General features: G+C 35.8%; 1 protein-coding gene across 3 annotated transcripts in view; it reads right to left on the reverse strand.

Annotated features, from left to right (window-relative positions):
* The window catches only part of Pla2g4a (phospholipase A2 group IVA), a 140,409-nt gene that overhangs the window by 100,110 nt on the left and 26,720 nt on the right, over positions 1-13,579 (reverse strand). For 2 of the 3 annotated variants that reach the window (XM_004643980.2, XM_023704118.1), the window contains exon 2: positions 9,957-10,057. The exons of the other annotated variant lie outside the window; for it this stretch is intronic. In XM_004643980.2, the coding sequence (XP_004644037.1) occupies positions 9,957-9,989 (33 nt within the window). In that variant the 5' untranslated portion in view covers positions 9,990-10,057. The remainder of the gene's footprint in view (positions 1-9,956; positions 10,058-13,579) is intronic. 3 annotated transcript variants of the gene reach the window in all.

A 13,579-nucleotide genomic window follows, 5' to 3' on the forward strand; every position in this document is an offset into this window, starting at 1 on the left:
AGAAGTTCTCTTTCTGAGGGACAGTCAGTTATAATTTTTTCCGAATTTGTAAGCTGTATTTTAATCTATTGTTGATTTCTTTTGACATGCAGAGATTTAAAAAAAAAAAAAAAAAGAGCCCAGTGGTTAATTCTTTTTCATTGTTTTCTGGCTCAGCTCATCCTGAGGGCAGGGCTGGCACAGCATGTAGTGCCTGGGATTGAGCCACAGTCCCCTGCGCTGCTTGCCTACACATGTGCTTTAGATGACTGAGCTATCTTACTGGCTTTTTAAAAATTATTCTTTGAAGTATTTCCTGTGCAGTTTGGTTTATGTTCCTGTACTGTCGAAATACTCCTATGTTTTTAAGATTTCTACCTACTTTCTCCTCCAGAAGATACAGTGTTTCAGTTTTAAAATTTAAATCTTTGATCCATTTTGACTGTAGTTTAGTACATGGTGATAGACATGGGTCTAAATTTAGCCTTCATCATGTGGAAGGTCAGTTTTTCCAGCACCATTTGTTAAAGAGGCTTTCTTCCAGTGAATCTATTTGGCCCCTTTGTCAAAGATAAGGTGGCTGAGTGTGTTTGCAGTTCTGTCTGCATCTTTTAATCTGATCCACTGATCCTTCAGTCTGTTTTTCTTGTTTTGTTTTGTTGCTAGTACCATGTTGATGTTTATCACAGTAGCTTTGTAGTATAATTTCAAGTCAAGGGATTGAGATGCCTCCTGTCTTTCTTTTGTTGCTCAGGATTATTTTTTATATTCTAAGCCTCTTCTGATTCCAGGTGAATTTTAGGAATGTTTTCTCTATATTCGTGAGGTATATTAATGATATTTTAATCAGGATTGCATTGAATCTATCTATCACTTTTGAGAGTATGGTCATTTTCACAATGTAGGGTCTTCCTATCCAGGAACAAGGAATATCTTTCAATTTTCTGCAATTTTTGTTGATCTCTTTTTTTCGGAGTACCATAATTTTTACTGGATAACTCTTCTACCTCCTGTGTAAGATTGATTACTAAGTATCTTATTTTTTTTGGATGTTAAGGTGTGGTTTTCCTAATTTTGCTTTCTGTACATTCACTGTGTATAGAAATGCTATTCATTTTTTAGTGTTGACTTTGTGCCTTGCTATGCTACTGAATTTGGTTATTAAATCTATGAGTCTCTGGGTGAAGTTGTTGGGGTCTTCTATGTAGATTATCACGTCATCTGCAAATAATGATAATTTCATTTCTTCCTTTCTAATCATTATCCTTTTATTTCTCCTGTGTAACAGAACTGACCAGATTCTTATGTTTATAAATGAATTTTAGAGATGTGAAAGTTTTCAGGCCCGCTGTAAATTATTTTCAAAACAAGTGTCAAAATCTGTGACCATCTTTTTCTAACAGCCATGAGGATTAATAAGAGAGTATCAATAAAGTGAGTGCAAGACATTCTTAGAAAAAAGGTTCAATTTCTTAATTTCTTTTTCTTTTTCTTTTTCTGTGGAATCGAGGATTGAACTCAGACCCTTGTGCTTGCCAGGGAAGCGCTTATTCCACTGAGCCATCTCTCTGGCCCCTTTAAAGGTTCAGTTTTAACAAATTATTACCCAGTGGAATAGCTTTCCACATCTCCTGCGACCAACATTACATATAACTTCAAACTAGCCCAGACGGGGCTAGGATCCAACTTGGACTAGAGAATTTTGATTGTGCTATAGGGATGGTGCCAAAGGAAATAATATTGTTCAATCCATAGCCAGTGTTCTCCAGGAGAAACCAATGACTCAGAAGACAGCTAGGTGGCAGCTGTCAGATAAAGATGCCATGTTTCAATTGAGATGTCAAACGTAAGCTCAGTACAATGACTTAGTCACCCAAGTGAGCTTTGCCTACAGATCTTGAATTACCTTCCTTTGAGTATATGTCTTCATCTGGGATCTTTTTCACAGTGAAAACTAAGGCATTTTCTTTTCACAATTATAATTTTCTGAACATTAGGAAAATTACTGTATTAAGTTTATTCTAGAGAATTATGCTGGTAATTATATCTAAGACAGCTGGGCTTTGCAAAATATAATCAATTTGTGATTAATTATAATCAATGTGATGCATAAAATTCCGCTACTAGAAGACCCCCTAAACAGAGCACAGCGGCCAGGATTTGACCCGTCCCCAAATGCACTGAGACGGTGATTGAGACTAGGCATGGTGACGCGCACCTTCCCAGCACTTGGGAAGCTGAAAACAGGAGAATCATTACAAGTCTGATCTATGTAGTGAGACCCTGTAGATCCTGTAGACCCTGTCCTAGATACAGAAAAATAAATAAATAAATAAGAATCCCTAGAAAGTAATCATAATGATTGTACAGGCCTGCATTCCCAGAACTCTGGAAGGCTGAGGCAGGGAGACTGAGTTATATCTCTGTCTCAAAATTAGAAAAAGGCCTTAGGTTCAATAAAGAAAAAAATAAAGACGGAAAAGAAAAGCAAAAAGATAAAGAAAAACATCACAAAATAAATCTAATGGAAAGGAAAGTGGACTGTTCATGCAAACCTTATCTTTCTCTACTCAACTTCCACTGCCTCACAACCCAAATTAAAGCAGATTGCTTGTGTGATAAGAGCTACAGAATCTCATTACTGAGCCCAGAGATAGTGATCACTATAATCAGCAACAGGCAGCTTCAAACAGATCTCAGAAGTGTTTAAAAAATTCTGTGTTAATATTTCCCTAAGTCATGATACTTTTTTTAAAACTTATTTTCGGTTTCAATTCCTTGTGTGAAGTTGCATTCTAACACAAGCGAGAAGCATTGTCACTATTTGTTATGTTTCCAATTAAGGATAATCAGCATGATTCTACTTATGATCTACCATGTGATCAATGAGGCTTTAAAAATTCTCAATCTTGGGTTGGCTATGTGCACAAATTGTTGATACCCGAAACACCTATGGCCACAGAATTTGTTAACTCTAGTTGAATCATTACAAGAAAATCATAATCAGAAGTACGGCACGATTCTTCTTTCCTACAAGCAAGAAATTTGTCACTTGTTCCATAATTATAGACAATAAGTGTCATAAAACAAGGGTATATATCTTAAAAATTGAGTAAGTACAGAATTTATGTTCAAGACAATAAAATTTTAACTTTACCTTAATTGTGATTAAAGAAATTACTTTAGCAGTAAAAACTAGTACAAAGAAATATTTGACAGTCTCAGTTTTGGTCTAAAATACTCATTTCACGAAAAATTCATCCTGTGTTTATAGTAAGTATAACTGCCTCGGGATACTGACAATGAAAGAATTGCCCAAATTATCAGCACCTTCCTTGGAATTATTATGTATATTCTTTACTGATGATTCTGAAAGTTCAAATACCCTTTTGCTACTTCAGTACTCCTCAAAAAAATCTGTATTGTGGCAGGAGGAACAGTGAGTGATTGAGTATTGTGAAGGCGGGGCAGCTGCACGTTACTGGAACGTTCATTACAGCGCAAACAGCAGCACAGCATGGGGAAATTTTCCCTTCATAATTGTAAAGGTCTTCATGGAGGACATATTCATACAGTTTAGAATTACTGGCCAGATGATCTGTTGTGTTCATTCAGCGCTAAGATGTTAGTACACTGCTAACTTCAGAGGTTAACCTTAGAACTAGTGGACCCAACAGACTGAAAAAGACAGCTATACACACAGGTCTTTTTGGATACTGAGGTCCTGTGTTAAGGGACTTCTTTAAAATCATTCTCCTTGCTTTGCTTGTTCTCCTTAGTAAGCCATAAGTAGGAGGTCCATAATTAAAAGACATTAGGTGTAAGTTAAAAGAGCACTTATAAGAAAGTGCCTCCTATTTTTTGCATCAGTTTTCAGATCTGTAAGCAAAAAAAATCACAATATTACCAACTTCAGTATATTTTTCTGAGAAATATATGGTTATATAAAGAACTAAGAACAGAAGAGGAAGGGATCAATATTTGGTTATTAAAACATTATTCGTTCTATTAAAATGACAAATACAGAAGGCTAAAGCTATGTGCCACAAAACTCATTATCAACTTGCATGTATAGCACTGTTTCTTTTTTTATGTATTTAGTACAGGGTCTACAGGGCCTTACTACACAGATGGGACTTGTAGTGATCCTCAACCCTGGGATTACAGGTGTGCTGTGATATATATATATATATATATATATATATATATATATATATTCCTTTGGTGGGGAGTACTGGGAATCGAATTCAGTACTTGCACTTGCCAGGCAAGTGCTGTGCTGCTGAGCACATCCCATTGTTAAGTTTCAAAACTGTAACAGTGCACCCATCACAATGTACGACCTGTGAAGCAGACACAGTAGTACTCCTTCAGAAGTACTACAACCTGCTCTCCGGACGAGGCTGCCTCCAAATTCTCACACACATCCAACTGCCAAGTTTTGAGCTGCCAGGAAAACACTAGGTTTTGATTGTTTAGCCAGTAGGGCGTCTTTCCTTTATTACTGTAATAATCTAGAATAACACATCCCTACCCTTTTGGTAAGCCTTCCAGTCATCCTATGAAGATATTTTTAAACATTCCTTGTGTTATAGCGGGCAGTCACGATAGCAGACCCGTGAGGCTGGCTGTGAGGTTCAAATGGATCTGAGCAGGGCAAATATTGCCAAGAGATGGGGATGTTTTTCACTCCAAAGACATGACTCATATGTTCAGAGTAAAAAGATGGAAATCTTCATAAATGTTTTATTTATGAAAATTACTTGATGTCTCCTTATAAAGTTAATGCTTCCCTGGTCAAAAACCTGACAAACGCTGAAGGCACACAGGTCTGCTGAAGTTGTAAAGTTCCTCCCAACAGTTCTGGACAAACAGATACTAGCCTCTGTCCTTTATGCTACACTCAAGTTTCTACTATCTTCTCCAAAGCCAGCGACACTGGAAGGAAGGCAGCTTGTGGGCTGCAAATGATGAAAGGAACTCTGAAACATGGCCCCGTATGGCTGGGGCAGCGCAAAGGAGCCCAGGCTCCTGGGACAGCTACAGCTGCACTGTCCTGGCTGCCACCAAGTGGTAATCAGTTTGCTGGCTTGATTTCTCCACATTTTTCCTTTCTAATAATAGTGTTTTGCATTGGGTGCCTTTACTCATACATTTATAAAGCTATCTTTCTGTAAAAACTGTAACAATGCATTTTTTTCATTAAAATAGGTCATACCTATATTCATACACTGTTTTCTTTTACAGTGAAGAAAGATCATAGGATTCTCTTCTGTTTTGTTTTTTTTTTTTTTTAGGATGGTATAAATTAGAATACTGACTATCTAGCTCTGATGTAGAAGATAAAGAAAAACTTGCAATAAATATGTGGTTGGGAACACTATATTATATTCAGGTGCCACGACTAAGCCTAAATATTTTGCTGAAGTTAACAGCATTTGTTAAAAAAAAAAAAAAAAAAAAAATGCTAGTGTTGAGTGTTAAAATATCCAGTGCAGTTTGATTTCTAAATATTCTCTGATTTTTAAATATATTATACGTATACAATTCCTATGAAAATAAAAACAGAAGTTAGATATGAAACACATATTTGTATATAGAATTCTTATGTAAATAGGAAATATATACACATGTGGAAGCATTTTATTAAAAAATACAGTATAGTTTCTGAACAAAGCAGGACTAGATGACAAAAGTACCGTAAGTTAGAACACTATCAAGTGTTTGAAATTAAGAAGCATATATTTGTAGAACATATCATGAGTCAAAGAATAAATAGCAGTAAACGAAAATATTTGAACTGAATACTTACTAAAATAAGACATTTCGAGCCAGCCAGATAGCTCAGCGGACTAAAGAACCTGCTGAGGCAGAGCGCAGGAGCCGGGGTTCAATCCCTGGCATGGCATGCTGGCCCTGCCCCTGGGGCAGACTAAGACAGTGATTGAGACTGGGCATGGTGGTGCATGGCTGTAATCCCAGCGCTCGGGAGGCTCAAAGGAGGAGAATCACTATGAGTCCAATCTACATAGTGAGACCCGGGAGGCCCTGTAGACCCTGTCCTAAATTCATTTTTAAAAAGATATTGCATTCCTTAAGTATTGCAATTTCCACTTTTATAATAAGCTTGATTTGAAAGATTTATTTTTTTAGCAATCAAAAATTCTTGCTGTTGTAGGCTGCCGCCTTTAAAATGATTGGGTTGGCTTTAGGGTACTAAGGCAAAGAAAGCCCCAGACGTTGAGATGACAGTGTAATGCAACAAGATAGAAGTAGTACAGTTAACAAAGAAAGTGCTACAGGGTCTTTACGACAATAGTTTGCTAAATGTGAGAAATTTGGTTGGACATTTCTACTTTTTTTTCCAAATGAAAACTTGTTTCTTTGGCAATATTCATAAAGAAAGTGATTTCTGTTCCTTTTATCCGATTCTGTAGCTGCAAGATTTATCATGAGTAGATACAGTGTAACAAAAGGGGATTGTAACAGCATGTGGCTCGGAATACATATTTTAAATATGTTAATGGTTATTTTCTATGTATAATGTCAAGCTCTCATAAAATACACCAAGAATTTCATAAATTTGTTTTCAGTGAACTCTTTTTTGCTGTGGTAGGTCATCAAACACAGCATTTATTCATCTTATAAATGGAGATTTCTTCATTTTCTACAGTATTGATACTTCAATTTGCAGTGTCTTTTTTGTTTTTTGGACTGGATATATTAATCTTCCTCTGAATGGTACTGATAAATAATTCAGAAGAAAAATTCAATGAAATAAACTTAATATTTATTTATGGCAATCAATTAATTAAGCTATTTGTTTTTTTTTTTAATTTTTTTTATTTTCACATTTATTGTGTGTGTGTGTGTGTGTGTGTGTGTGTGGCCAGCTCAGCCCACCAGGGGGCGCGGCTGGCTGGCATGTGGTGCTGGGGGATTGAACCGCGGTCCCTGTGCTTTGCCAAGCTTGTTCCAAGTAGGTGCTTTAGACCACTGAGCCATCTCTCCAGCCCCAAGCTATTTGTTTAACTACCATGCACAACTCAATATTTTTGTAACAATTTTGACATGAGGTGACAGTAGAGAGCCTGAATCTGCCTGTAGAACATGCTAGATTATTTTCTGTGTTTGGCAATATACTCAAAGGAAATTAGTTTGGGAAGACACTATATAATTTTAAGTTAAACTGCATGCTGTAAATGTGTTGTATGTCTAAATAAAAAGGAAACATTTTGAAATGTAAAAAATTTTTAAGTAAAATAAGACATTTCAAACTTATGAGATATACTTTAAGTAGATGGCCTATAATTAGTAGGTAGAAAGAAAATCATTTAAAGATTAAAAAAGAAAAACAGGCAACATTCACAAATAACAGAAGACCATTAATTTGAAAATATAAAAGAATATACAGGCAACTGATAACATCAATAGAAATTCATAACATCACGGGATTTATAAAAATCGATGGTAATTTCATAAAAAACAACTAATTGGGGAATAAAATTGGCAAATACCTTCACAATGACATTATAATATACAAAGAAATACACATATATAATTTCTTCCCAGCGCTGACCAAATAGCTCAGCAAATTAAAGTGCCCGCAAGCAGGTGCAGGGGCCAGAGGTTCAATCCCTGGGCCTGCCATGCCAGCCCTGTCCCCCGGGGAGCACTGAGTTGGCAGTTGAGATTATGCATGGTGGTGCACAACTGTAATCCCAGCACTTGGGAGGCTGTAAATAGGACAATCACTACAAGTCCTATCTAGTAGTGAGACCCGGAACACCCTGTAGACCCTTCCCTAAAAAAATACAGAAAAATAAATAAATAAATAAATAAAATAATTTCTTCCCAAAAGTCATAACATATTACTCAGTGGACTAAATATTTTTTATTCAAATGATTTAAATAGCATTTTGATTTGAAATAGGTTAATGGATTAGAAAACTTAGTATCATCATATCGTATCTCCCTTAAATCATTACAGTCTCAATCAAAATCCAGGCAGTTTTTTGGGTAAGACACGGTGTGGTCTTATTTTTGGGTGGGGGTAATAGATGTGTAAATGAACAAATTGTTTCCAAAAATGTGTGTGAAAATGCACAAGAACTGACATGATGGTCCGTGCTGCTGCTCCCAGAAGTCAGGAGGCCGAATCAAGAGGCCTGTGGTGAGTCTGAGGCAAGCCAGGGCTACATCCTGAGACCAAGGCTGGCCTTAAGCAGAGTGAGGCCCTATCTCCAATAAGAAAGAAAGAAAATACAAAGGAGTGAAATGTAACCAAGACAATCTTATGCAAAGCCATCTTCCCCTCATAAGCACAAATGCAGTCATCTTCTTGGGAACGGTAAAACAAATTTATAAACTGAGATACCGCTGCATCATATATTTACATGTTAAAAAGCTACAGAAATCAGGATAGCTTGGTTTCCTTGTCAACACAGAGTAACAGACCAATCAGAACAGAAATCAATCCATCCCAATTTATAGCAAATCACTATTGCCACTCAGTGAGGACAAAAGGGCCATCCACAGACTAGCTAATAGATTACAGTGCTGAATACAAACATTTATAGGAAGGTCAAAAATAAGAAAAGCTCACCTGTGATAATAAATGGTAAATATTGTTTTTCTTTGGGGAACTTCTGTTGGCTAGAAGAGACATGAGCCAGTCTTCTGGAGTATTACAAAATACTATTTTTATTCTGGTTGATGGCTTAGGGTTGGACCAAATATATACAAACCCATCATGCTTAATAATTAAGATTTATATGGCTTATATTTGTTTAAATTTATTTATTATTATATTTATATGGTTTCTCCAATTTAGAAATTAAAAAAAAAGAAACTCGCAAAAGAAAACAGAGAAGTATCCAATAGCAAGAAAACAACCAAAGAATTACCAGAAGAGTTTCAGAAAGAAAGGATTGACCAACAGACCAGGCCAGGCCAGGAGGAACTAAAGATCACATTAGACTTGGTATCAAGGTATCCATAAGTACTGTCATTGACAAGGAAGGGCTTAGTGCAGTTTTCAAGGATTCGAGTTAAAAATTGTAACATATTATCCAGCCCAAGCGAAAAGAAAAGGACAATGATAGTTAGAAATGGTTGTAAAGTAGAGCAAGTGTTTCCATGTAAGTAAAAATGGGGCGGCAGATTATTTTTTCATGTCCATAGGGCCCATTTCATGTTCATATAAACTTGAATCTCTTGTGTTTAATTAAAAGGAAACCCCTTCATTTTTTTTTAAATCAGAACAGACGATATATATGTCCCTAGTCATTGGGAAAATTGCATTCAATTACTAAAATTTGTATTACTCAACCCTTCACTAAAACCTAACCAACCATAGAAGAGTTTGTTTAAAGATTTCTAAAGGAAAGCTTATAGAATTAATTACTTTGAAGATACATACCAAAATACACCCTGAACTCAGAGATTCATTCCTCTTTTCTCCACTAAGTCATATGAAGGGTATAATTATACAGTGTAAAAATTGGTAAGTACTAACTACATTCTATATCATTTCAGAAAGTTCAGTATTATTATAAAGGTTTTTGTGTTTTTTTTTCCAAGTTTCCTCTTTTCTTGAGACTTACAGACAACAAGAGAGTAGTAATTAGCTTTTTTGTGTACCATCACAGCCTGTTTTTTTTGTTTTGTTTTTTTGTTTTTGTTTTTGTTTTGCTCCGAATGCCTTCAGGGCAGGTTTGGCTGGCTTGAGTTCTGGGGATCGAACCACAGCAACCTCAGGCTGACTGCTTTGTTGAAGCAGCCACTTAAAAGAACTGAGCTAAGGGGCAGGCCCCCCATCACAGCCTCTTGTATCACACAAAATCCATGAGTTTAATAACAAACCCACAGAGTAAGGAGCTGGCATCGTTGCCTTACTAGGAAGACCAGCAAAACACAGACCAGAAATACATCAGCTCACCCTCCCAGAATAAATACATGAACAGTAAATGACTTACTATAATGTGCTGATACGGATCTATAAATGACATTGTGGTTGCAACTACCGGAATTTTCACACTTCAAAGGTCTTCTCCAGGCACTCTAGATTCTTTGAAGCCTACAAAATAAATAATCACCAGTGGTCAGCTTCCCCTTGGATGGAGTTCCAAGATTGAAATCATGATGAATATGCACCGTAGGAAGTCAGAGTAAATGCAAGGGCTCAGATGCATCAAATTTGCAGTGATATGAGGGGAAGCGTATTTTAGTAGTTCTGCTTCATGGTAGTATTTATTTCTTCAAGGTTATCCTGCAATTTTTAGGAAACCACAGGGGTTTTTTTGCTTTCATTTGCCAAGTGTCTTATGAGAAATGCTTTGAAAATTAAAATTATTTTTGTACAGTTCATGATTATATAGCCTTGTATTATTTTCTCAATTGGTCAGCATTACACGAATGCACAAAAAAAAGGAAGTTTTTCTCATCTTAGTTATTTATCAGAAATTTTAAAAATACATTCCTGTTGGAGTTGAGATGTAATAGTGGAATTTAAAAAGAAATGTTTTCATTGAAAGCAGTTAAGAGAAAATATTTTAATGGAAAATACTCTATATTTTCATTCCTTTTTTGCAAATCTACTCCATGTTATGATATTAAAATGAAAGTAGGGACTGGAGATTGGCTCAGTGGAGTAAGTGCTTGCCTGGCAAGCATAAGGTCCTGAATCTGATCCTTGGTAACACCAAAACTAAATAAGTAAATAAAAGTGATTCAAAGAACATTTTTGTTATTCCATCATAAATTTTTCTGTAAAATTTTATAAAATAACATATACATATTTCAATAACCTATAAGTCACATAGTTTCGTTATTTGTGTTTAGCGTATGAATTCTAAAATGTCTTCATTTCAAAATTAATTTATATTAAGTTTTAACTATGCTTTCTTTTCAAATATTACCCTATAAAAATGATTTCAGCTTATGATCACAAACACACACTGCTGACATAAAGGAAGAATGAGGTATAGTCATTATTTTTACTTTGCTTATATCTTTTATTACATATTTTATATGTGTGCATATTAAGGAAAAGAGAACATTAAAGTTTTTTTTAATATAAGATCTCCTCATATACTCTACTGCTTTAACCTTATTTCCTTTACTATTTTTAACAAAAAACAAAAACATGAAGAAGAAAAGTGAAAATTACCCACAGCCCTATTTAAAAATTATCAGAAATAAGAATCGTCTGTCTTCTTCATTCTGAGCTGCCTCTCGTCATGATTTTTTATCAGAAAATGTCTGTTTTTATAAGTAAAACATTTATTTGCATCAATCACTTACCTCTTAAGTTTATAATACATGTTCGTTTGTTTGTTATTATCCCTGTTCTTAGGGCTGTAAATGTACATAGAATTTTAGGCGAATATTTTAAAATTAATGTGAGGTCAATCCATAATTCTGTCTTAGTAAGTCATCATACTTTTTGCTTTGTATCTGCTTATTTAAAAGAATAGAAAATTTTCATGATATTAGCCAGTCAGCAATTACCTTTTTGCTATAGATAGAATGTTCTTCCCCTCCCAAACCCATGCTAAAATTTAAATGACAAGGTACTAGTTTTAGGGGATGACAGCTTTAGGAGGTGAGGACGTCTTCACACAAGGCCTTATGGAAGGAAGCTCTCCCTTGGCCCTTGGGCCTTCTCTGTGTGAGGATCAATCAAGCCTTCCTGTCTCCCAGAGGATGCAGTATTCACGATTCCATCTTAGAAGAAGTGAATGACCTCTCCAAGCCCAAGGCCTCCTGGCTCTTTGGCTTCCCAGCCTCCAGAACTCTGAGCAATAAATTTATCTTCTAATTACCAATCTGGGGCATTCTGTTATCACAACATTAAACTAAGACACTCAGTGATCAATTTCTATTCTTTTGTTCCATTTGGCTGTGACAGTTATTGCTATGGTTTGTGTCTAGCTGTCCCCATAAAACCTCATGCAGTCATGGGTTGGACTTGTAGAGTTTGTGTTTAACTCATGATTCAATGCTGGGATTATGGGTGTGAGTACTACACCCACCCTGGAGCAGATATCCTGGATGCAGTATAAGGAATGGAGAGAGGCTTGCTCTTCCTGCGCTTCCTCTGCTGCCGCTGCAGCCTCTGCACCTCCCTTTGCTCTTGCTTTCTTCCACTGGTGTGAATTGTTGCCCTCTGTCATGTGCCACTCTGCCTTAGAGCCAGCTAAGTATGGACCGAAACTTCCACCAACTGTGAGCTAAATAAACCTTTCCTTGCTTAATTTTGGGTGTCAGGTATTTTGTTCCAGCAATGAAAGAAAAGTAACCAAAGCAGTCATTAACTTTTCAGCTTCCTTTCCAGTATTTTCCAGTATTTATTAAAGCTGCAGAATTTGTTGAAAGCACCAGTAAATGTTGGATTGGAAAAGTCTAGATCAATCTGTATTTTCATGTGATAAGAACTCTGCTTTTCTTGCTTTATCATCATCTACTAACTACAAAGTATATTAGTAGTGCTTATTGTCTGCTTTCATGTCAACTTCATTAGAATATAAGCTCTATGAAGACATATTTTTTCTTTGTAATACTCACTATGAAATTCCTAACTTTTGTATAGGCACAGATGGGTACTTAATACATATTTGTTATATGAATGAAAAGATGTACGAATGAATGAATGGGAAAATAGATTTACATGAAAGGAATAATTTTTAAGCATGGTTACATTGTATCTTATTTTTAATTATAATTATTAACCAATGTTAGTTATACAAAACAGTGGATTTATCTGTGCCATTTCTTTCTATATAAGCTTGTACTTTGGTCTTATTCACCTTCCCTGCTGCCTTTTCATGCTATCCTTTGTCTCCCACACTAAAACATTTCTTTTTAAAAATTTTATTTTAAAGAGAAGAAAAATAATAAAAACAAGATTGGAAATGATACAGAATTTCAAAAATCAAGATGATAGGAATTCACCAGTAGTCATTCAGATTACCAAATATAAGCATACAAAAGTGGTTAAAAAATTTTAAGCACTGGGGTGAGGGAGATAGCCCAGTTGAATAAGCACTTGCCTGGCAAATGCAAGGGCCTGAGTTCAATCCCCCATTTAAAAAAAAAAAAAGTAAGCATGAATCCACATTAAAACATTTCAATTGAGTCCATGAAAATTAATTTTCTATTCATGTATAAATTGTACCATCTTCATCTTCAGCAGTCATTTTTACATCATTTGTGTTAGACCACATCATTACTATAATAAAATACTTGAGGCTAGGAAACTGACAAAGAAAAAGAGATTTATTTTGGTCATGACTCTAGTCTAAAGTCAAGAACCTCATCTCCTGATGGCCTTCTTACTGTCAGAGTCCTGAGGCACTACAAGCTACCTCATGACAAAAGAAAGGAATTCTCTCTCTCTCTCTCTCTCTCTCTCTCTCTCTCTCTCTCTCTGTGTGTGTGTGTGTGTGTGTGTGTGTGTGTGTGTGTGGTGTGGTGTGTTTCCTCAGGTCTTTCTATCTCTTCTTCTAGAACCACCAAGATTCACCCAGGAATGTCAGTACAGGCCTATAAACCTGTACTGGAAGGCTGAGGAAAGAGGATTGAAAGTTTAAGTCAAGGC

Source organism: Octodon degus, unplaced genomic scaffold, assembly GCF_000260255.1.
Source record: "Octodon degus isolate 3935 unplaced genomic scaffold, OctDeg1.0 scaffold00188, whole genome shotgun sequence".
Lineage (NCBI taxonomy): Eukaryota > Metazoa > Chordata > Mammalia > Rodentia > Octodontidae > Octodon > Octodon degus.